Consider the following 24,139-nt stretch of genomic DNA (forward strand, 5'->3'; position numbering starts at 1 on the left):
GGAATCAAGGATCTCTAGGTCTTCTTAGTTCCAGAACCTCAGGATGGAGCTTAGTTTCCAGCCCTGCTGCTCCCCACGCTTTCCTGCAGAGACCCAGCGCACTGAGCCATTGCTTCTCCACCTGCGCGTGCCCCGAGCCGGGAGAGCCGAGTGCATCGTCTTGGCAGGTGGAGCCACTGCCTCTGCCAGCTCTTGTTCAGAGCCTTCAACTGGTGGTTGGCTGGGCTGGAGCTTTGAGTGGACACGGCGTCCAGATGTGTGGGTTTGTTCATAGGTGAAAGTGTTGGATTACAGCCTGGCATTGGGAGCAGTTGAAAAGGGCACTGGACTGGGAGTCAGGAGTCCTGGCTTCTCGTCCGGGTCACCAGCTCTGTGGATCAGGCCTCCCTTGAGCAAACATTTATTGAGTGCTACTGATGGCCATAAACTCTACAAGATGCTGGGCACACAGAAAGTCAACAAGACATGGACTTTGCCCTCATGGAACTCCCAGTTCAGTGGGGGCAGAAACTGAGGCTAGCATATAGCACAGTAGAGGCCAGGATAAACTCAAGTTTCCATGAGAGCCCAGAGCAGAGGGACACCTCCCCAACTTGGAGGCGATGAGAATCAGGGAGGACTTCCTGTAGGAGGTGATGCTTGAGCTGAAGGTACAGCGTGAGAGTAAGCCAAGGGGACAGCAGAGGCAAAGGCATGAGGCCAGGGAAGTGTGAGGTATAATAGAGGCTCCAGGTTGCAGGAACATGGCGTGTAGGGTAGGGATAGATAGGAGGTGAGACCACGGCAGGTGGGGCCCAGTCACGGGGAGCCTTGCTGGGGACATTAGGAGCTTGGGCTTTATCCTGAGGGTATTGAGGAGCCCCCTGAAGGCCAACAACTGGATCAGATTTGCATTTTAGAAAGTTCCCTCCAATGGCTGGGATGGAGGATGGTTGTGAAGGGTCAGGAGGCCTCCTCGGAGGTGATGCAGGAGAGAGAGACAGCGGTGGAGAGACAGAGAGAAACAGAGACAGAGACAGCGAGAAGAGAGAGAGCCTGGAAAGTGGCAGGGGAGATGGAGAGCGGGGAGCAAATCTGAGGAAGGTTTAGGATGTAGAATGGGATGGCCTGTCTGGTCAAAACTGGAGATAAGGAGAGGGACAGGTGAGGGGCGAGGCCTGAGTTCCTACCTCCTTGAATGACTCGGCAGTGGTGCCAGGTGGGGTGGAGAATAGAGGTGAAGCCACCAGTTGAGGATAAAGACTTTGAGGGGCTGAGGGACATCTGGATTGAATGTCCAGCTGGCAGTGGAGCTTTTGGTCTGAAAATAAAGATTTGTTTGGCATTTGAGAAGAGGTGGTGGTTGAAACCACACGAGTAGATGGAAACGGTGATCCGGAGGCAGTATGTATAGAGGGTCCCGGGCAAGAGACAGGAAAGGAGAGTCAGAGAAGTAGAGACCACACAAGGTCAGTGTTGAGCATCCAGGGCGGAGAGAATTCCAGAAAGAGGGTGTGATGCACAGTCGGTGGAGCCAGGAGGCCCAGGGACTGACCCTCGGTGTCCCTTGGGCTTGTCTGTGAGGACCCAGGCCCTGCCCTCCAGCGTGAGCCTTGGAGCAAGCTCTCCCTCCCCTGGGCCTTGGTTTCCTCATCCTGGCCTCGGTGTTGCCAAGAGTCCCCTTCCCACACGGCCCTCCCTCTCCCCTCAGTAAAACCAACGCTGCACTCGTGACCCCTGAGGGTCACACAAATGAAACCCCAGGGAGTCAGAGCTGGCTGGGGTTTGGGGAGCTCTTGGTCCGGCCCAGTGTTGGAAGGCAGTGTGATGTTTGGGAACTGAATCCCTGTTTTTCCCCAGCTTGGTGGCCTTGGGCAGACACTTTGCCTTGCTTCCTCACCTGTAAAATGAGGCCCCTAGCACCCACCCTCTAGAAATGTTTGAAGGTTAGGGGAAGTGGGGGCCATTGTGTTTATTAAAGATGAGCCACGGGACGGGAGGTGGGCTGATTGGCCCAAGGTCAGAGAGAAGGGGCAGCGCGGTGACTGGAACCGGCTGTCTGGTGACCAACCCCGCCGGGGTCTGTCTCTTGCCAGGGATCATAAATTAGTAGCCCACGGCCGGGGCAGCCCACAGTTGTGTTTTGTTTGGCTCCTGCAGTGTTCTTTTCAAAATGGAATTCATTGCCAACATTAAAAATGGGGAGATTTTACCCACAAGCTCACATTTTCAGCTAGACTTGAAAACTTGGAAGATTTGGCCACACTGAGCCCTCTCTGCCCTGGGGCGAGTCGGGGGTGTCCCCTCTGGGGGCCAGACCCTCATCCAGCCATCCTCCCTCACCAGCCTTGACTTGCTTGGCTCCTGGGGGTGGCTTGAGTTTGCAACGCCAGTCCTTTGACTGACCATTTGTCCTGAATTTTCTTACAGCCTGGCCAACTGTTCACTAAAACTGTCCGGTATTTCATAGCTGAGGTCCATACCTTGGCCGTTCGGAGTGAGAGGGCCTGGCTGGAGAAGATGGGACAGAGAGGAGGGTGGAGTCTCTGATGGCTCAGCCCCAGGAGAGATACCCGGGGGAGGGCCCGTGCCCTGCGGGCTGCAGGGGGTCAGCAAGGGTGCTGGACAAGGGCCCCTGGCGTTTCCTCATTCCTCCCTGCAGGGGTGGCAGGAGGCAGAGGGGACTGTGGGCCCAGCCTGGCCGGCCTGGCCGAAGTCTTATCCCTGGACTGGCCCGCTTTGTTGATGTCTGAAGGGTAGGGTGGTGGAGGCAGGGGGTGGGGAGGTTCTGCAGCCCCTGGCTCCGAGCAGCCTGCTTATGTGGGAGAATGTCTGGTATGTTTGGTATCTGGGTGTTTACTTCCCAGGGTGCTCCTGGGTCCCTGGTGTTGAAATGTGGCTCCTCCATGCAGGGGGGAGGGCCCCCAGTGGGCGTGGCCAGGGCTAGATTTGGAGGCAGCAGGGCAGTCACTCCAGGCCTGCCCATTGACAGCTCGCGTGCCCTGAAGCACCTCCACTCTGCACCACCCCCCCAGGTCTCCTTTTATGCCAGATTCTGCCTGTGGGGGAGGCTGGGTGGGCCCCGGGCAGCACTGGCCTCACCTGGGAAGACAGGCAGGGAAGCTGGCATTTTCAGAGCCCTTCCTGGGTCCCCGGCTCTGGGCTGGGACTTAGTCCCCATGACGACCCTGTGCAGCAGGGCTCAGTGCCTTCCTTGTACAAGTGAGGGACGGAGGCTCAGAGAGGCTGAGTGACCTGCCCAGGAGCACACAGCAGAGCTGCTGAGGGCGACCCAGGCCTCTTAGACCCCAAAGTTCATGCTGATGACCCTGATGCCCTGAGTCTCAGATAAGCCTGCTTCTCTCTGCCCGTGAGACAGTTCTTAGTCTGAATAAGCCTCTCAGACCTTCACTGCTCTGCTTAGTGCTGGGGGTTTGATTTGGTTTTTCCCCCTCTCTATTTCTGCTTGTCACCTGCTTTATTGCTCTTTTCTCTATTGCTTTGTCCATGTGAGAGTTTCTGTATTTGCAGTGCCTGGGGTTAAAAAGTGTCATTGCTCTTTCTCATCCTGTCTTTTTGTGGGTCTCGCAAGATACATATTTGGAAACGCTTATGAAATGTCAGAATTCAAAATCACATCTGGGTGACTGTTGCCACCGTGTGAGAGCCACGTGGCTGGCAGACGGGGCCTGAGAAACATGACCAGGGTGAGGAGAGGCCCCCCTCCTGCTTTCAGCGCTACACGTTTAATGTTAACTGTGCAAAAACTATTTTTTATTTAAAAATACCCAGGTAGGGGCTTCCCTGGTGGCACAGTGGTTGAGAGTCCACCTGCCGATGCAGGAGACACGGGTTCGTGCCCCGGTCCGGGAAGATCCCACGTGCCGCGGAGCGGCTGGGCCCGTGAGCCATGGCCGCTGAGCCTGCGCATCCGGAGCCTGTGCTCCGCAACGGGAGAGGCCACAACAGAGAGAGGCCCGCGTGCCGCAAAAAAAAAAAAAAAAAAAAAACCCAGGTAGGAAAAAACAAAACGGTCATCGTGCTCAGAGTCAGATGCTTCTGCTGCTGCTTTACGGTCCCATCATCAGGGTGGAGCTGAAAGGGTGGGGGGCTTATTACCTAGGCCGCCTGGCCTTCCAAGAGCAGAAGACGCTCAGGCCCTGGGGCCAAAAGGCCTGGATTCAGTGCTGTCACTGACCTTCTGGACAGCCTTGATATCTTTAGTTTCCTCATCTGTGAAAGTGAGGAAGATAATAGGCCTGTCCTGACTGGTTTACTGAGACCATTTAACCCCCTGGGACCCCTGATACCCGGGACTTTCTACCTGCTGAGGTGACCCACCTCTGTTTGTTCAAGGGCTCTTCTGCATCCAGGCTCTGCCACTTTCCCAGCTGTTCTAGAAGCGTTGCTCCTGGGTAGGCCTTCTCCCCTGGATTACTGGGGACCACCTTCTGCATCACCTGACTTCACAAGGGTGGGACCCTGGTGTCCCAGGCATCTTTCAGTGGCAAGAGGCAGAAACCTTCTCCAGCTCCCTTCAGGCCAAAGGAGGAATTTCCAGGGTAGATTCAGGTGTACCCATCATGGACCCCACGGAGACAAAGCATAGTCAGGCCTCTCCAGGGGTGGAATCAGAAGGACCAAGAGAGTTTCTGTCTGTCCCTCTGTCTGTCTGTACCGTCGGCCTGTGGCCGTATCCCTGTGTTTCTCTCTCTGTGTCTCTGCCTCGTTCCCTCTGTCTCTCTCCACCCACCTTTGTCTCTCTGTGTTCCTCTGTCTCTCCTCTCTGTCTCTGTCTTTACCTTTCTCTCTCTGGAGCTCCCTCCATCTCTCGGGGTCTAGACAGGGTGAGGCAAGCCAGATGCCCAGGGCACGGCATTTAAGGAGGCACCCACCCTCAGGTGCTGACCCTGCCCTGGCACAAGCCCCAGAGTGAGCGCCTCCTGAAATGTGTACCCTGGGTACCTCGCTCACCACACCCTATCCAGGCCCTGCTTCTCTCTCTGCCACCCATTCCCTCTCTTTGTCTGACTCCCTCCTATAGCTGAGCGTTTGTTTCTCTCTTGCCGTGTGGTCTCTGCTCACCTCCACACATCAGCAGCCTGATCTTTCTGCTTCTCTGGGTTGAAATTGGTTGTCTAGCCTGTATGCCTCCCAGTCCAGCAGTTCTGTTTCAAATTTCTAGTTGGTGAATACAACCCAGCTTGGGTCAGCTGCTCACACCTCGTCCAGTCAGCTGGGCCAGGGGCTGGGGTCGCCCTGGCCCTCAGCAGGGGCTTGGGACAGGCTCTCTGAGGAGGGACTGCTCAACAGGAGGGCACCCTTGGCCGTGGATCCCCAGGTCTGTCCCTCCAATGTGAAGGGTGGTGCAGGGCCCCCCTGACTGCCAGAACACAGACAGCTTTGTCCTTGGGCCTTCCTGGGAATTGGGGGTAAACAGAGCCAGGATCCAGTTTGGGAAGAGGGAATGATATGCTTCCTCCACCCCTGCCCCCATCTCATGGTTTTTAAATGTCTTGAGCCTCAAGCTGCCTCTTCCTCAAACATGCTGGATCTTCCCACTGTATCTGCAGAAAAAGTCATGTCTCCCATTCGGGGTTCCCGTTTTAGATGTCTGAGCTGTGGGTGGTGAAAACACTCTGCTGTCTCTCACCCACGCGGGACCAAATGCTTCAGAGACTCCGGGGAGCCTCAAGGAGAAGGCAGCAGCCTCAGCCCTGGGGATGAACAAAGGCCTGGGGGAGGGCTGCGCCAGTCCAGACAGCTCCAGTCAGAGACGCAGACCATGCAGGCCCTGCGGAAGGGGCCAGAGTGAGCCCGTGGGGGATGGAGAAGGCCAAGGGCACTGCCCAATCTCTGTCTTATTTCCAGCAGGACCTCAGCATCCGTTATCTATGTGCCCTGTGGGAGGCTCTTAAATAGCAGCAGGAGGATTTTGGGGAAGAGGCAGCACAGTTTCAAAGGGGAAAGTGTGATGATGGGGCTTTGGGGCCATTTCTTGCTTTATTGGGAGATATTAGCCAAGGCATAGGTACAGAAAAGGCCCAGGGATGGACTTGGAAGCCGGTGGTGCTGTGGTGCTGGGGGCTTTAGGCTTAAGTGCACAGCCTGGATCCTTCCAGGGCCTGCTTGGGATTTGTGCACCCACCACAGCCATCGGGGGCCTGAACCCTGAATTTTTTTTTTTTTTTTCTTGTTTGGCTGCGTTGTGTCTTCGTTGCTGCACTCAGGCTTTCTCTAGTTGCGGCGAGCGGGGGCTACTCTTCATTGCGGTGCGCGGGCTTCTCATCGCAGTGGCTTCTCTTTGTTGCGGAGCACAGGCTCTAGGTACGCAGGCTTCAGTAGTTGTGGCACACGGGCTCAGTAGTTGTGGCTCGTGGGCTCTAGAGCGCAGACTCAGTAGTTGTGGCGCACGGGCTTAGTTGCTCCGTGGCATGTGGGATCTTCCCGGACCAGGGCTCGAACCTGTGTCCCCTGCATTGGTAGGTGGGTTCTTAACCACTGTGCCACCAGGGAAGTCCCTGCACCCTGAATCTTGACTCCATCTTTGGCCAATGTGTTTCTGGGGATGGCAGCACCCAATCCCCAAGGTTTGCTGGCCTCCTACAGACAGAGAGAAGAGGCCATCCCTGGCAGAGACAGTTCCTTATAAGCACTGAAGAAAAGGTTATGCAGATGCAAATGTAGGCAATACATCACTTTTATAATTATAGAATCCAAGCCTGTGGCATGTTTCTCTTGAATTGTTTATTCCATTCATTCATGTGACTAACATCTGCTGTGCCCCTACTCAGTGCCATGTTCTATGCCAGGTGCTGGGGATACCCAGGTCCCCCATTCGCCAGATTAGCAGGGAAGGCAGCTACTACATAAGCAGAGAATTAACGTGGGGTGTGATAGAGACTCTTACAGCGGGGAACTCAAAGTGCTGTAGCAGCATAGAAAAAGCAGTTAGTTCTATCTGGGGAGTCAAAGGAGCCTTCCTGGAGGAGGCGGCATTTGCTCTTGAGGGTTGTAAGAGTTTACAAATAGGAAAGGAAGGTCATCTCGGGAGGGCCTGGCTGGCTTGGAGAAGGGTGAGACGTTTGGAGTCGAGAGCAATGGCAGGAGGGAATTGATGTGGCTGCAGAGGCAGGGTGGAGCAGCCCCCCATCCGGGTGTCATCCTGGCCCAGTTGATCTCTTAAACTTCCAGCATTGAGCCTCTTTGCATCTGCTGCTAGCGCAGCTTCCGTTGGCTTCCAGCTTTATGTAGGATGAGGCCCTACGCAGGGGTGGGGTAGGGAGGTGGGTCCTGGAGGACAGAGGTTGTGTCTCCTAGGAAACGGCGGCTCTGCCAGAACCCCAGAACCCTGTGAGCCTGGCAGGGCCCAGGTTGCCCACATCACCTTGGCAGTTTGTGGGCAAACCCTCTCGGCCGAGGGGAGATTGCACTGCCAGCCACTTCCTCCAGTTCCTTCCCTCTGCCTGTCGTCACGGTTACCTTGGCCTTGTTGGGGGTGAGGTAGAGGTTGGGTGGAATCAACTTTGTCCGGGTTTCTATTTCCCCAGATGCGGGTCAGCCAGAGGAGCTGTCACTTCTGGTTCTGTTTCAAAGGAGGCCAAGGGGCTGGGAGGTGCTTGGGTGCGGCCGTGTTGACAAGGCGCCTCTCCAGCCAGCCTCCCAGGCAGGGTGGGAGTGGGTCAGGGAGAAGCTCCAAGGTGGTGGAGAAGGAGAAGGGGCTGTGCCCTGCCAGGGCCTGTGCTGAGGGCCGTGGGTGCTGGTCTCCAGCCCAGGCCCTCGGTCTTGAGCTCCTAGAGCATGCCGGGAGTGCAGGCAGAGAGGCTGTTTATTTTCCTGGCCTGAAGCCCTTTCGGCTGAGACCTTGTTCCAGGCCTCAGGCTGCCAGAAGCACCCGCAACTGGCTCCAGAAGTGAGAGAGTTGGCAACCCAACACTTCTCCAGTGGCCTCGGACTCTAGGCCGTTCCCAGACCGGCTGGTCCTGTGTATCCTCCAGATTCTCCTGGTGGGTAATGGACAGTGAGAGGCATCACGTCAAAGTGATCCTAATGGGCTGGGGCTGTGGTCAAGAGCAGGAAGGTTGAAGTCAGAGAAATCTTGAGTTGGAAGCCTGACTCTACTGTTTCCTTGCTGTAGGGCCTTGGGCAAACTCAGCTGTCGAGCCTCAGTCTCACCATCTGTGAGATGGGACAGTCATAGTACCTTCCTCATCAGACTTTGTAAGGATTACATGACCTGTGTTTAAAGCATTTAGCAAAGTAGGCAACAAATGGCAGCTCTTGTTATTATTATTAATGAAACAACAATAACTGCAGCTTTGAAAGTCCGTGTTGGTGGGCAGCGAGCCTTCTCCTTCCCATTCTACGGGCCCTGTTTCATGCAGGGTAAATTTCCTAGTGTGTCTCGGGGAGAAGCAAGCCTGGAGACTCCAAAGGCCCCTCTGCCTGTGTCCCAAGCAGGGCACTTTAAGGAGCCCATGGGATCCTGGGATGCAAGTGGGTGTCCTCTGCCATGCAGAGGCAGAGAGAAGGATGAACCCAGGTGAGGGGGCTGGGGAGATTTTTCCATCACCAGGGGATAGATCTGAGGGTTTGGAAGGACCGAGAGAGAGGACAATACCTCAGGGAGGTGACAGTGGGGCAGAGGGTGAAATCAACACTCATGCCCAAGGTGTTTTGAAAGGAAGTGCCAGGGAGCCGCTGACCTGGAAAATAGTGCCCAGAGGGCTTGGGCCAGGCAAGAGAACAGACCGCCACCACCCATGGGGTGTCACCTGTGTGAGGAGAGCACCAGGCTCTGGGCCTCCTGAACTCTGGCAGAACCCAGGTGGCCCTGCCCTCCTGGGGCACTGACTTCTCCCAGGGATGCCCACCCACTCCGAGAGCATCCTCGGGCCGGCTGGGAAACGCTGCCATCCCACCCGCCAAGAGGCCAGCGGGCTGGCAGTGTGGCTCACTCACGGCGAGGTGTGGGTTAAGTTGTCCATCTGCTGGTCCGAGCGTAAGGAGGGAAGCTGTACGCCAGGCTTGCCTCAATGTCTCATCCGTGGCTCTTTGCCCTCACAGCTAGACGAGGAAGAAGAGCGAAGGAAAAGGCGTCGGGAGAAGAACAAAGTCGCGGCCGCCCGATGCCGGAACAAGAAGAAGGAACGGACGGAATTTCTGCAGCGGGTGAGCAGGGCAGTGGCCAGGGGGGACCCCGGCCTTGTCCTTTAGTGGCTAGTATGCTTATGGACCGGGAGATGCCATCAAATGCCTGCAGAATCAATGTGTACTCGCTGGCATCTGCCCAACCGGCCTCGACCCCTCTGCCTTCCCTGCCTTCTCTCCGATGCCCCCTCCCTGAGCCAAGACGCCCAGGGGCAGCCAGCAGCCGTTCCGCCCACCCAGATCCCTGGACCACCAGAGAAGGTGGGAGGAGCCAAGTTTCCCCCCTCTAACTGAGGTCAGACCCGCGGTGCTGATGGGCCCAGAGGGCCCAGGACTGGCACTACCCATGCCGGTGCTCTGAGAGCTACCAGAGTTGTCTGGCGCGGGTGCAGATGAAGTCAGTGAGAGCTCCCTGCACGTGGGCAGTGGACGTAGCGATGGGGCAGAGAAAAGTTCCTCCCTCGCGTGCAGGAGGCTCTCCTGGCTCTGCCTCCCATCTGCTTGGCCTCAGCCCCACCAAAGCTGACCCCCGAGCTCTTGGCTGTTGCCTCTGGGACCAGAGGTCAGCTCTGCATGCCAAGGCCAGTGGAGGGCCGCCTTGCCTCGTGGCCCTCGGAGCACATCCCTGCCCTTTCATTTGGAATGTGCCAAATAGGCCTTCCCTGCTCCTCAGAAACGGTAGATGGCTGTGAAGGGACATGACCAGAAAGCTAATTAGTCCAAGCCGGTGGTCTCCAGCCTCCCCACCCCCAATCCCTTGTTGATTTCTAAATAACAATAGTAACACCATAGAATAATAACATCACAGGTCAGGCTCCCTTCTACAGCGCGCAACCATTAACACTAGTTGCTAACGTGTGAAGTGGGGCCCTGTGCAAAGCGCAGTGCACATATTAGCTCATTTTATCGGCATAATAACTGTATGAGGTAGGGGCCTGCGTTATTCTCTGTCTGCACATGGGGACCCTAAGGAAGGCACGGGGAGTTAAGTAACTTGCCCAGGTCCCTCAGCAACTAAGCGGTAGAACTGAGATTCGGCCTGAGGCTAACTTCAAAGCATCCATCCTCAGCACTCTGCCCTGCTGGCTCTCATTCATTCATTCATGGGTTTGTTCATTCCATTGTTCATTCATTCATCTGCTCGTTCATTGATTTGTGGACAAGTAGTCTTAAGCATGTACTGAGTGCCCAGCCCTGTGCTAGGTGTGCTGGGGACACGCAGGAAGGACCAGTCGTGGTCCGTCCTGTGGGAGCTGGAGAGACAAGGCCGGGCTGGACTGAGTTTTCTCTGATGCTGGGGATCTGTGGGTCTCTTCTCATGCTTGCAACAAGCAGAGAGCAAATCTGAGATCCTGGGTGTCAACACCGTGGGGCTGTGTGTACACCTCCGGCTGTGAGCCTCTAGGGCAGGGGAAAGGTCAGTGGAGGTGGAGTTAGACTCCTAGAGCTGGGAGCCCCTTGGAAGAGATGGTGGACCAACACCAGGCAGGACGTTTTCAAGAAATTTCTAAGACATGGGTCTCACATAGGCCTTTAAGATAGACGGAGTGTCACACCCCTCATTTCCAGCCCTGAGTGCCTGTGGAGTTGGGCGAGGCATAGCAGGGGACAGAGACGTCTCACATCCCATCCCCGCCTTCAAGGGCCTGTCAGCCAGCCAGCAGGCAAGAAGGCCCACATGAACGCACACCAGTAACACACGAGTGCAGCAAGTGGTCAGCGCCGAGTGAGCGGGGCTCGCTGCTCCGCACACTCCAGTAACACCGGCTGAGCACCTACTGTGTGCCAGGCATTTCCCGTATCTCGTTTAATCTTATAACATTCCACTGAGCTAGACATGGATGATCCCCATTTTAGACATGGACCCGTAGCGCAGAGAGTCAGGTTACTTGCCTGAGGTCACACTGCTAGTGTGCGCTGGAGCCGGGACTCACCCAGCCGTTCGCTGACCCATCCGTCCATCCTTAGTGCTGAGTGAGTGCCCGCCACACAGTGGGCCCACAGGCCATGGCTGCAGTGGGGTGGCAGGCAGGAAACAGGGATGGGATATGTGCTGAGCGTTTGGTTGGGCAAGCGCGGCGGGCTGTGAGCACAGACGGAGGGGCCCTGTCTGAGTCTAGGCTGCGGAAAGACCGCTGATTGAGACATAAGACAGGAGCGGGAGCCAACGCGTGGAAGGACAGGGCTGGAGGGGCCAGTCACCAGGAAAGCCAAAGCAAAGGCCAGAGGCAAGAGGCGTTGTTTAAGGATGTGGTGAAGGGAGTGAAAAAAATACCAGTGTAGCTGGAGTGTACAGTCCATGGAGAGAATAGGGCCCCAGAGCCTTCACCTGTCAGGTACTCCCTGTGCTGGGTTGTCTGGGGCAGTCCCGGTTTGTGCCTGTTGGCCTGGCCTGGTTATTGATGGCACATTCTTTCACTCTCTCACGTGTCCCTGTTAGGATGACGAAGTGTGTTGGTCATGGAGAGCCATGGGAGGGTTTCGGGAGGAGAGAGATACACCCTGTCGCTGTGGCTGCAGCGTGGGGCACGGAATGGGGAGCCGAGAGTAGAGTGGGAAGACCGGTTGTGTGGCGGTGGTGCTACATCCTGGTGAGAGGAGCAGGCAGCTGTGGACCAAGAGAAGTGCAGGCCTCGAGGAGGGAGGTTTCGGGAAGTCTGTCGGGGCTCAAGCCCAGCCCCCCTCATCCCCACGCCCGCCTCCTCCCCTCTGGCCTTGGAAGCAGAGGCCGGGTGTGAGGTTTAGGGCGTGAAGTCAGAAGGCTGTGTGCACAGTCAGTACCTGAAGACATGGGGGATTCTCTTGTAATTAATTAATTAGTTTATTTATTTATTTTTATTTAACATCTTTATTGGAGTATAACTGCTTTCCAATGTTGTATTGGTTTCTGCTGTACAACAAAGTGAAACAGCTATACGTATACATATATCCCCATATCCCCTCCCTCTTGCGTCTCCCTCCCACCCTCCCTATCCCAACCCTCTAGGTGGTCACAAAGCACCGAGCTGATCTCCCTGTGCCATGCAACTGCTTCCCACAAGCTATCTATTTTCCATTTGGTAGTGTATATATGTCCATGCCACTCTCTCACTTCATCCCAGCTTCCCCTTCCCCCTCCCTGTGTCCTCATGTCCATTCTCTATGTCTGCGTCTTTATTCCTGTCCTACCCCTAGGTTCTTCAGAACCATTTTTGTTTTTAGATTCCATATATATGTGTTAGCATACACATATATATGGTTAGGTATTTGTTTTTCTCTGACTTACTTCATTCTGTATGACAGACTCTAGGTCCATCCACCTCACTACAAATCACTCAATTTCGTTTCTTTTTATGGCTGAGTAATATTCCATTGTATATATGTGCCTCAGCTTCTTTATCCATTCATCTGTTGATGGACACTTAGGTTGCTTCCATGTCTTGGCTATTGTAAATAGAGCTGCAATGAACGTATTGGTACATGACTCTTTTTGAATTATGGTTTGCTCAGGGTATATGCCCAGTAGTGGATTGCTGGGTCGTACGGTAGTTCTATTTGTAGTTTTTTAAGGAACCTCCATACTGTTCTCCATAGTGGCTGCATCAATTTACATTCTCACCAACAGTGCAAGAGTGTTCCCTTTTCTCCACACCCTCTCCAGCATTTATTGTTTGTAGCTTTTTTTTTTTTTTAATTTGAGGTACGCGGGCCTCTCACTGTTGTGGCCTCTCCCGTTGCGGAGCACAGGCTCCGGACGCGCAGGCTCAGCGGCCATGGCTCACGGGCCCAGCTGCTCCGCGGCATGTGGAATCTTCCCGGACCGGGGCACAAACCCGTGTCCCCTGCATCGGCAGGTGGACTCTCAACCACTGCGCCACCAGGGAAGCCCTGTTTGTAGCTTTTTTGACGATGGCCATTCTGACTGGTGTGAGGTGATACCTCACTGTAGTTTTGATTTGTATTTCTGTAATTTATTTTTAACACGTCAAATATTTACAAGGCTCAGAGGTACAAAGGTATATGTATGTGTATGTGCACACACACACGCATATATATATACATACGCATACACACATATACATATAATGTAAAAAGTTACCCTCCCATCCTTGACCCCTGGACACTCAGAGCCACCCTGGGAGAGTCCTGTAGCCTCTCGGAGTTCACCTGCCAGGACCAGCCACAGCCCTGAAGGAGGCAGGCCTTTGTGGGGGTCAGATCCACGCCATGCAGGCCCCAGGCCACCTCCGCTGCCTGCATTCGGGAGTGGCGGCCCCTTGGCTCCCCACGGCTATACAGCCGGCCTCTGTAACCCCGCTGTGCCTGACACAGCTCCCTGGGTGTGGCATCAGTGACACAGTCTCACACCCTCACAGCGTTCCTTGCTCTTCAGAGCCACTCTCTCCCTGATGGTCACAGTGACTCAGGAGGAGGCAAGGCAGCCCCATTCCACTGACTGGCATCTGAGGTTCAGAGGGATGAAAGTTGCTCAGCGTCACATGGTGGCCGAGTCAGGACCGGAGCCCAGAGCTTCCTCTGTGGCCCAGCACTCTATTCAGGTGCCCAGGCTCAGGGACTTGGGAATCTTGTTCACAGCAGTGTGGTTGGCCAGTGGCAGCATCAAAATGTTAACTCAGACAGGGCTTTTGGGCTCAGAAGTCTGTACCAGGCTTTTTTTTTTTTTTTAACCAGGAAGAGTTGGGAAGTAGAGCCCTATTTTAAGTTCATTAGGGTAACTTTTAAAAATAATAGAGTCAGAGAATCTTAATGCTTAAAGTCCCCTGGGCCAATCATTATATTTTAAGGGGGAAAATGAGGTCCGGAGAAGGGAAGTGACTAGTCCTCCAAGGGCACACAGAAGGATGCCCAGCCCCTCACCCTGTGGGGTTTTTTTTTTAATTAATTAATTAATTTTTATTTTTGGCTGCTTTGGGTCCTTGTTGGTGCATGCAGGCTTTCTCTAGTTGCGGCGAGTGGCGGCTACTCTTCGTTGCTGTGCACGGGCTTCTCATTGCGGTGGCTTCTCTTGTTGTGGAGCACGGGCTCTAGGCGAGCGGGCTTCAGTAATTGTGGCACGTGAGCTCAGTAGCTGTGGCTCACAGGCTCTAGAGCGCAGACTCAGCAGTTGTGGCTCATGGGCTTAGTTGCTCCGTGGCATGTGGGATCTTCCCAGACCAGGGATCAAACCCGTGTCCCCTGCATTGGCAGGGGGATTCTTTATTATTATTATTTTTAAATTAATTTATTTATTTTTGGCTGTGTTGGGTCTTCGTTTCTGTGCGAGGGCTTTCTCTAGTTGCGGCAAGCGGGGACCACTCTTCATTGCGGTGCGCAGGCCTCTCCCTATCGTGGCCTCTCTTGTTGTGGAGCACAGGCTCCAGACGCGCAGGCTCAGTAGTTGTGGCTCACGGGCCTAGTTGCTCTGCGGCATGCGGGACCTTCCCAGACCAGGGCTCGAACCCGTGTCCCCTGCATTAGCAGGCAGATTCTCAACCACTGTGCCACCAGGGAAGCCCAGCAGGTGGATTCTTAACCACTGCGCCACCAGGGAAGCCCCGTCACCCTGTGTTTTTTCTGCTCCTTTCACTGACCACCGTGGAGGAGACAGAACCTCCTTCACTTGCATTAATTCCATTCTGAAACAACAAATGGTTTCATTTTCTCTAGGGCAGTAAATATCTACCAGAGGCAAAATGATAAACAGTGCTTCCCTGGTGGCGCAGTGGTTGAGAGTCCGCCTGCCAATGCAGGGGACACGGGTTCGTGCCCCGGTCCGGGAGGATCCCACATGCCGCGGACTGGCTGGGCCCGTGAGCCATGGCCGCTGAGCCTGCGCGTCCGGAGCCTGTGCTCCGCAACGGGAGAGGCCACAGCGGTGACAGGCCCGCGTACCACAAAAAAAAAAAAAAAAAACCGATAAATAAAAATGCAAGAAGAGTTATTCATTTCATACTTAAGGTGTGAAGCTCCTAGCCCACGTTCCTGAATTTATTAGGAAAACAGATCAGGTAATTGCTGTTCTAAAACCACAAACCACTTCTGCAATCATGGTTAAAAAAAAAAATTCCTCTGAGCTCAACTTATACTTACACATTAAATAAATACATAGCACCAACGAATAAAACAGAAGAAAATAAAATGAAAAAGCAGTTAGTTACAGTCTGATAGCCAGACTGTCAGAGGTCAGGATAGTCCATGAGGTACCCATACATTTTCAAACCAGCAAAATATCATGCCATTCCTATGATACATGCACAGGGAAGCAAGTTGCCACATACACACTTGGTCTTTTTGTGCGATACAGGTGTTCACGTGTAAGGTGGGTTTGACGTACAGTCTTTTCAAGGACAAGGATGTGTGTGCAGCGCTGCTGGACCCTGCCCCTTGCATGTCCATTGTAACTTCCATTCACTGTACAACCCAACTCGTTCCTTGCCCTCCCCACTGCTCTCCAGAGCAACTCCCTCCTCCCCGCTTCCTTGGATACCCCCCACCCCAGGCTCAAGGGCAGCGCTCCTCCCAGCTGCCCATTCTGCAAATGCAGGCAGTCTCCAAGACCTGCCAAGTTTTCTTGGAAATGGCCTCCTCCTCTGCTTCTCCTCCTTCTTGTCTTCATATTCCCTTGCTCATGGCTTAAAGTAAAAATTCCGTAAGCCTCCCTAACCCTTCAGTTTGCAAAATGCTTTTCCCATGTGCAGTCATTTAATCCCCAGGATCATCATCTTTTTACAGATGAGATAACTGAGGCTCAGGGAAGTTAGGAAACTTACTCTTGACTCTGATTCCAAACCCCACCAGCTTTTCTGCTTCTGGCTATAAATCCACCTTCCCAGCTTTGTACCCTACTGTATCCTAAAGTGACCTATGGTCACAATGGAGGATTTTTATCTCCTAAACACATCTTAAGCTTTCCCATGTCTGCGTCCTTGTTCACTCAGGGCTTGCCTCTTGAAATGCCCCCCACTCCTACCGACTTTCTCTGCTCAATGAGAGTCAACCCATTTTTCAAACCCAATGTCAGATCCGGCCATTTAGCCCACTCTCTCCTGGTCTTCTAGACCCTGGATGGCTGATGGACACATGATAAGCTCTTCCCTGCTCTATAAATCCTTCTTCCCCTTAGAGTGGAAGCTGCACAAGATCTGTGTTAGGAGCTCATGGGCCTCTGGACCCCCTAGAGCATTCACTGTACACAGCAGGTTCTCAGCACAGGCTTGTGGGTGGGTGGATTGAACCGAAACTCCTGGAGGCAAGAGGCTCAGAGGCTTTGAAGTTGGAGCTAAAACCTTGACTGGGGGGAACCACATGGTCAGAGACATTCCCAAGGTCACCAGGTTGTAGACCCAGTGAGCAGGCAGCTAAGATGGGCACCCACCTGCCCCAGACTCATGGTTTCACGTGGGGTCTCTCCTGGCCCTCAGCGATGCTATTCTCTCGGAATTTGGAGAACCATGGACCAGGCCAGCCTCCCTGTCGCACTTTATCCAGCTGAATCCAAAACCACCCTAGCTGGCTTTTAATATTTTCCCCCTGAGCACTTTTTCCTTCTTTAAGGCTGTTCTCCCTCAGCGTCTGGTCATGAGGACTGTACATCTCAGCAGTTCTGAGTCCCCAGCCCTGGGCTGCCTCCGCAGAGATGAGCAAAAGGAACAACTCAGTCAGCCTGGCTGGTGTGGGGAAGACAGCAGCCCTGGGGCCCTGGAGAGCCCCGAGGGAGGCTGTCTGGCTGGGCCCCCAGGCGGGGCCGCTCAGCCCATTGCAACCACAGCCCACACTCGGTCTGATGCAGGTTGCCCGGCCTTGGCACTGTGGACATTTTGAATTGATAGTTCTTGTTGTGGGGTCCTGTGCATTGAAGGATATCTGGGATCATCCCTGATCCCTACCCACTGGATTCCAAGACCACCCACCCTCCCCAGCTGTGACACACAAAAATGTCTCCAGATATTGTCAAATGTCTCCTGGGAGGCAAAAATTGCTTCTGGTTGAGAATCACTGGTCAACCTTTGCTGGCCCTTGAGTAAATTCCAACCTCCAAACTGGTTATACGTTTTGAGACAGAGTCCAAGAAATATCATTCCGGTGCCTCTGTATTTTCCTGTGTTGACCCCCAGAGCCTTGAATTGGTACGCCCGTCACCTGTCATCATGAACAGGTAAACCCCCCTAAATCAAATCAACGCTGCTTCCTTGCCCTGCAGCCTCTCCAACTGAGCTGGAAGTTCTCTGGAAATCTCACTTGAGGTCTATTTAAAGCCACGTTTTGGATCCAGAAGGATGACTTCTGGATTGATTGCCTCCCAGTGGGCAGAGATTCTAGATATCAGGGGATAAGGAAGAGGCTGTTTAAATAATTATAGACTAATAACCAGGAAGCACATGTTTTAGGAGGAATTACGTGACCACACTGGGCTTGTGGATCCTACAGGCCAGTATATCCCCAACATACATTTATCATACATAAAGCACCTTGCCATTGCACTGCCATCGCAGGCCACCTTTAACCCCTCCGTGGACCCTCCATGCATCTGTTCTGATCCACTTGGCCTCCATTCTTGTCCCACCCTTTGTTTCTTGTGCAAAGGCCCTGAGGCAGGAGAGTATTTGGCATATTTGAGCAACAGCAAGGAAGCCACTGTGGCTGGAGTGGATTGAGTGGGGAAGAGAGGTGGGACATGAACCAGGCTGGCCCCAGGATATAACCTGGGTTCATCCCACTAGCAACACAGGCCAGTGTCACAGGTGTGACGGGCATGGCCTAAAGAAAGTCAGTTACCCCGGGGGACTCAATAGCAGATTCTGTGCTTCCTCTAGTGGGAAACTGGCAGACAGAAAACAGGCAAACGCCAGCCTGCTGTGCCCTGTGCCTACCCAGAGGGAGAGTCTCTGCCTGGAGCTGGTTCCCAGTGAGAGCCTAAAGCCATGTGTCTATTTTGCATGCAGGAATCCGAGCGGCTGGAACTCATGAACGCAGAGCTAAAGACCCAGATTGAGGAGCTAAAGCAGGAGCGACAGCAGCTCATCCTGATGCTGAACCGGCATCGCCCCACCTGTATTGTTCGGACGGACAGCGTCAAGACGCCCGAGTCGGAAGGCAACCCGCTGCTTGAGCAGCTAGAGAAGAAGTGACCGTGGGCTTGGGAGGAGGAGGAAGAGGAGGAAGAGGAGGAAGAGGAGGAGGAGGGCACCAGAGGGCCCTTCCTTGGTGCATGAAAAACTTTACAACAAGGCTCAGCACAGCCAGTAATTAGTGGGGCTTTTTTGTGAAACTCAGATCAGCCACGTAAGGGGAAGAGCAGGCTGACGAAACCCAGAAGGACCCAGCGCTGAGACCAAAGTAGACTTGAGGGTGGGGCTGTCCTGCTGGGGCCCAGCTCAAATGAGGCAGGACAGAGGCACCCAGGCCGGAGAGACGCCCAGCCAGGCAGCCTTGGGCACTTCTCCGGCCTCTCCGCCAGGCCACCTACCCCAGGGACCTCCGAGCAGCCAGGAAAAGCCATGAGTTACAACCAAACACGGCTGAGGATGGAGCTGAGTAACACTGCCATCTGCCTGCCCCAGCCCTGACCCCTGACCCTGATGCGAGGCCGGAGAGGGCCGTGATGCGGGGCCCAGTGCGGCCTTGCTGGGGAGTAGCAGCCGGGTGCACCCTTGCCGGCCCTGCTGGAGTTTGCTGTGGGCACGAGGCGCGGGCGCCCTTCCAAAGCACATACTCACTGAATGTTTACAGACTGGCTGTCCTGGCAGGGCTTTCAACTGCACATGTTTTTTATCTTTCTTTTTTTTTTTTAATATTTTTTACAAAAAAAAAGATTTTATACAAGCAATATATATATGGATTTCTATAATCACTCGATGTGATACAGTATAAATATGTTATGGTTTGTCTGTTACGAACAGATATCCAGCAGTTATGGCCGTTGTGTGTAACTCCTAAGTACTGTAGTCTCTGGGTGTTGCGGGGTGTCCGGGGAGGGGGTGGGGTGCGTTTCCATCCTGGTAAACCCTTCATAGTACTCAGTCCTGTATCGCTCAGTAAACGTTACTCTCACTTACCCAGCCGCCTCTTGTGGTGTCTGCCTAGGGAATGGGGTGCAAGGCACACTTGGTGACCTCCCAGTGTGCAGTGTCGGAGATGTTTGGAGCATCTGCCGTGGGCCCTTGGTTTTCACAACAGCCCTCCCAGGTAAGTATTTACATGCCCATTTTATAGATGAGGAAGTCGAGGCTCAGAGAAGTTAAATCTGCAGTACTTACTTTGCTCATTCACTCAACAAATGTTTCCTGAGTGCCAGCTGGGTGTGTGCCAGGTACGCTACAAGGGGCTGAGTAGTCCCTGGGGAATAAAACAAACCTAGGCCCTGCGCTTATGGACCTGACAGTCATGAGCTAAGTCCTGTGTGTGCTCCATACACTGTCTCTGTTCATCTTCAGAACAGCCTTATCAAGGAGCAGCCATTGTCCCCATTTGTAGATGAGGAATTCTAGGCCCAGGGAGTTTAAACTTGCCTTGTTGAGGACTTACTGGGTGACCAGCATACATGGTCTCATTCACTTCTCTCAACAGCACAAAATAGGCATCATTACCCCCATTTTTAAAATAACTGAGGCTCAGAGAGGGTAAGTGGTTCATCCAAGATCACCCAGCTAGTGATAAGCAGAGCTGATGTCTGAACTCTGCTTCCAAAGGCCCGTGACTCTCCACCTGTGGCCAGCTGACTGTGTGATTGTCCCCATGGTGGAATGTTTCACCTGATTAGAACAGGAGGCCTATGAGGCCATGGTTACAGATCTAGTTTCTGGGAGGGCTGGATAGAGTTCCAGGCTGTGCCATGGTCATGGAGTGAACCAGTGATGTGAGCATATGGTGTGAATGAATACTACCTCCCCCCCACCCCACCCAGAGCAAGAACAGCTCAGTGCCATAGGCAAGAGCTGCCATTTACATGGCATGTGATGGTTCACAGGGCACTTTCATGCAAGTTACTCATCTGATGTTCCAGCTCTATGAGGCAGGTGGGATAGGTGTTTTAGTCCCATTGTACTGTTGTGGAAACTGAGGCTTACGAAGATTAACGTTCACCCAGCTGTAAACAGGCAGACTCAGGAGCTGAACCCTACTGTCCTACCTTATACTTGTGTGTTCTCTTTCCTCCATTACTGGGGCTAGATAACTAGTTGCTGATGGTGAGGCTTCATGTCAAGGACAGCAGTGAGCTTGGGTTGCTTCTCAGATCTTGAACAAGTCCTTCTGGGATGGACAGGAACCAAGAATAGGTCATTAATACACCTTTGGTTCCTTACTTCCTTATCTCAGGTCCCCTCTACCCAACACGCTTGGTCATGCCCAGCCCTCACCCTCCGAGCCCTGCCTTGGAAGCAGTGCCTGGTCAGCTCACTGGCAGCTGTAGTGGCACACGGCAAACCCTCAGGCTGTAATCCTTTGACATTTACCAAGCCTTGAGAAAAGTGAAGATGTGGACTTTACAGGCCCCTCATGTGACCTGGTGGACGTTCCTGCAGGGCCACTGCCTGCCCTTGGCTGTGGTTCCTCTGGTCCTGTGCTGGGTGCCGTGAGCCTGTACCTCCAGGACAGAGCCCTCCTTCGCCTCCAAGGACGGGCTGTCTCCCAGAATCAGTGACATGTGCTATGCTGCGGCCCACCTTTCCTCATCAGGACCACCGCTCCCTGCTGTGGGAAACCAGAAGCCACAGTCACAGTCTACCTCATAAGAGCTAATGTTCACATGTTTTCTGTGTGCCTGACAGGTTAGATGTGCTACTGCAGCCAGTCCGTACTACGACCTTGCTGGGAGGTAGGTGCCATCATTCCCATGTTACAGATGAGAAAACCGAGGCACAGAGAAGAAGTAACTTGCCCAAAATCACAGTCCTTTGAGTGACAGAGTCAGGATGTTCTTACAGTCTGACTCCAGGTGTAAAAAGCTGACCTGGGCCTCACCCTGGGGGAAATGCTCTGTGTTTGTGGTGTGACCTCAGTTACTGGGAGAACTTGTCTGCAGAGGGCCAGGAGAGATGGCACAGGTTGAGAATTCCCAACTCTCAGACACCCATCTCCAAGTGTACATACAGAAGACATAACTTTAAAGGCAAGTAGGTTCAAGATCCAATCTTCTACTGACCAACCATGAGCCTCACTTTTCTTATCTGTACAGTAGGAACAGTAATCCAACCCCTTATCTGTACAGTAGGAACAGTAATCCAACAACCCCCTAATGGGGTTATTGTCAAGGTCAAATATGGAATGCATGTAGAAGTGTTTGGTGAAATACAAAGCTCCACAAAATGGTAATTATCTTGCCCTCTGTTAGCGTGGATGGTTGTTATTTACCACGTAGTACTAATTACTTGAATATCTTTTATTCTCTAAAAGTAGCTGCAGAGTTAGTGTTCTGGCCATGTATCTGGTTCCTGTGGCAATGGATGCCTGGGATCCAAGACTCCTGGGTTCTTTCGGCTCCTGAATGGCCACAGCCAGCTGTGTTGGGCTCATCATCCTCTCCCTGGGCTTCCTTGTGCCCTCCTGCCAGGTGGTCATATATGAGACTTGTGCCACATCTGCCCAGGGTTGCTGTGAGAATCAGCTGGGCAACCCGAGAAGGACAAGACCCATTAGCAATCAGAGAGGCAGCAACTAGTATGTATTGGTCAGGATTCAGGTTAAAGGGAACTTACCTACACTGCCGGTGGGAAATTGGTGTGACTCCTGTGTAAAGCAGTTTGGCAATAACGGGTGACACTAAAGCTACACACATCTTTGACCTAGCAATTTCCCTCCTAAGGATACACCTTGGAGGAACCCTGGCATAGGGGCACAAGGAAAAGTACAAGCACGTTTACTGAATCTTCGTCTCTAATAAAGATAAGTTGCAAACAGCCTAAATACCTATGAACAGAAGAGCAGGTAAACAAATTGTGTTTTCATAAAATCGAGTATTACTCAGCAGTTATAAAGAATGAATCAGAGCTACAGGTATCAATGTGGGTAAACCTCAGAAACACACTGTTGAACTGGAGGATGGGGAGCAAGTTGCAGAAGCATGTATGCGCTATACCATTTATACAGTGTTTTCAAACATGGAAATTGATACTTTATTGTTTATGGGTACACACAGAACTGGGTAATAGAGGTACAAAAGCATGCACAGGAATGCTGTTAACATCAAAATAAGTAATAGGGGGGCTTCCCTGGTGGCGCAGTGGTTGAGAGTCCGCCTGCCGATGCAGGGGACACGGGTTCGTGCCCCGGTCCGGGAAGATCCCACATGCCGCGGAGCGGCTGGGCCCGTGAGCCGTGGCCGCTGAGCCTGCGCGTCCGGAGCCTGTGCTCCGCGACGGGAGAGGCCACAACAGTGAGAGGCCCGCGTACCGCAAAAGAAAAAAGAAGTAATAGGGAATTGCTCCTGGGGGGTGGGGAGGAAGGGGTTTGGGGATGGTATCTGCAAGGCTAAAGAGGACACTGGGTTTCAACTGTATGTGTAACATTTCATTTATTTTTAAAAATCTGAATCAAATGTAGAATAATAGAACTTGTCAGAGGTGAGGGATATGCACACAGACGCAGGTTATCTTCTTCACGCTTCTCTGTATGCTTGGTATATTTCCTAATAAAAAGAACAAGCCACAGACAACACAAATAGAAGGTTTTGTTTTTCCATTCTTTCCTCGGCAAACTCAGGAAATAAAACAAAATCTGAAATTACAATAGAGTTGCAGCATACGCTCTTTGAATTTATGCAAATTTAATTGCATGCCTTGAGGGAGAGAAAGATGATTCAAAGCGTGTGGTTTGTTTAGCTGGCCCTTCCAGTTAATAAGCCGAGCGCCTGGTGGTGAGGGTACCCTGGGGTGAGGGCACTTGGTGAGTGTTTATCTGTACCACTTCAGTGGGTCCTGGTCCCTACCCTCTACATAATGAGCCACGCAAGGTATGTTCAAGGTTAATTCCGATTCTACCTTTTCTTGTTACATTCTGAATATTCAACCCAATCCCTGTGTAAAATGCAACTCCACCACACCTTTAAGTGCAGCTTTAAAGCAAAGGGGGAACCTTTTAAAGACCCAGGTGTCACAGGTGTATCGGATTCCTGTTGCCACTATAACAAAGTACCACAGATTTAATGGCTTAAAACAACACAAATTTTAATATCTTAGCGTTCTAGAGGTCAGAAGTCCAAAATGGGTCTCACTGGGTTAAAATCAAGGTGCCAGCAGGTTGCGTTCCTTTTTGCAGGCTCCGGGGGAGAATCTGTTTTCTGGCCTTTTCCAGTTTATGGAGGCTACCCACATTCCTTGGGCTCATGGCCCCTTCCAACTTCAAAGCCAGCACTGGCTGGTTGTGTCTTTCTCCTGTCGATCACTCTGACACTGACTCTTCTGCCTTACATCCTTTAAGGACCCTTGTGATTATATTGGCCCACCTGAATAATGCCGGATAATCTTATTTTAAGGTCAACTGATTAGCAACTTTAATTCCACCTGCAACCTTAATTCCCCCTTGCCACGTGACATAACATAGTCAGTTTCCATCTTTGGAAGGCCATTATTCTGCCTACCACAATAGGAATTTACGAGTTGGAGAATCTTTTTTTTTTTTTTTTAAATTTATTTAGACTGCGCCAGGTCTTAGTTGCGACATGCGGGATCCTCGTTGCGGCATGCGGGATCTTTTATTTTTTTTCTTTTTTGCGGTACGCGGGCCTCTCACTGCTGTGGCCTCTCCCGTTGCAGAGCACAGGCTCCTGACGCGCAGGCCCAGCAGCCACGGCCCACGGGCCCAGCCACCCCGCGGCATGTGGGATCTGCCTGGACCGGGGCACAAACCCGTGTCCCCTGCATCGGCAGGCGGACTCACAACCACTGCGCCACCAGGGAAGCCTGCGGGATCTTTTTAGTTGCGGCGTGCGGACTCCCAGTTGTGGCATGCATGTGGGATCTAGTTCCCCAACCAGGGATTAAACCCGGGCCCTCTGCTTTAGGAGCATGGAGTCTTACCTATTGGACCGCCAGGG

The 24,139-nt window shown here is 52.9% G+C and overlaps 1 protein-coding gene across 1 annotated transcript in view; it reads left to right on the top strand.

Annotated features, from left to right (window-relative positions):
* Positions 1–18,236, top strand: part of JDP2 (Jun dimerization protein 2) — a gene marked incomplete at both ends in the record, with an annotated part of 31,016 nt that extends 12,780 nt beyond the window's left edge. Inside the window, 2 exons of the mRNA XM_079700135.1 lie at positions 9,046–9,150; positions 18,051–18,236. Of these exons, the coding sequence (XP_079556261.1) occupies positions 9,046–9,150; positions 18,051–18,236 (291 nt within the window). The remainder of the gene's footprint in view (positions 1–9,045; positions 9,151–18,050) is intronic.
* Positions 18,237–24,139: the final 5,903 nt, after the last annotated feature.

This window comes from Hyperoodon ampullatus, assembly GCF_949752795.1.
Source record: "Hyperoodon ampullatus genome assembly, chromosome: 3".
Taxonomy (NCBI): domain Eukaryota; kingdom Metazoa; phylum Chordata; class Mammalia; order Artiodactyla; family Ziphiidae; genus Hyperoodon; species Hyperoodon ampullatus.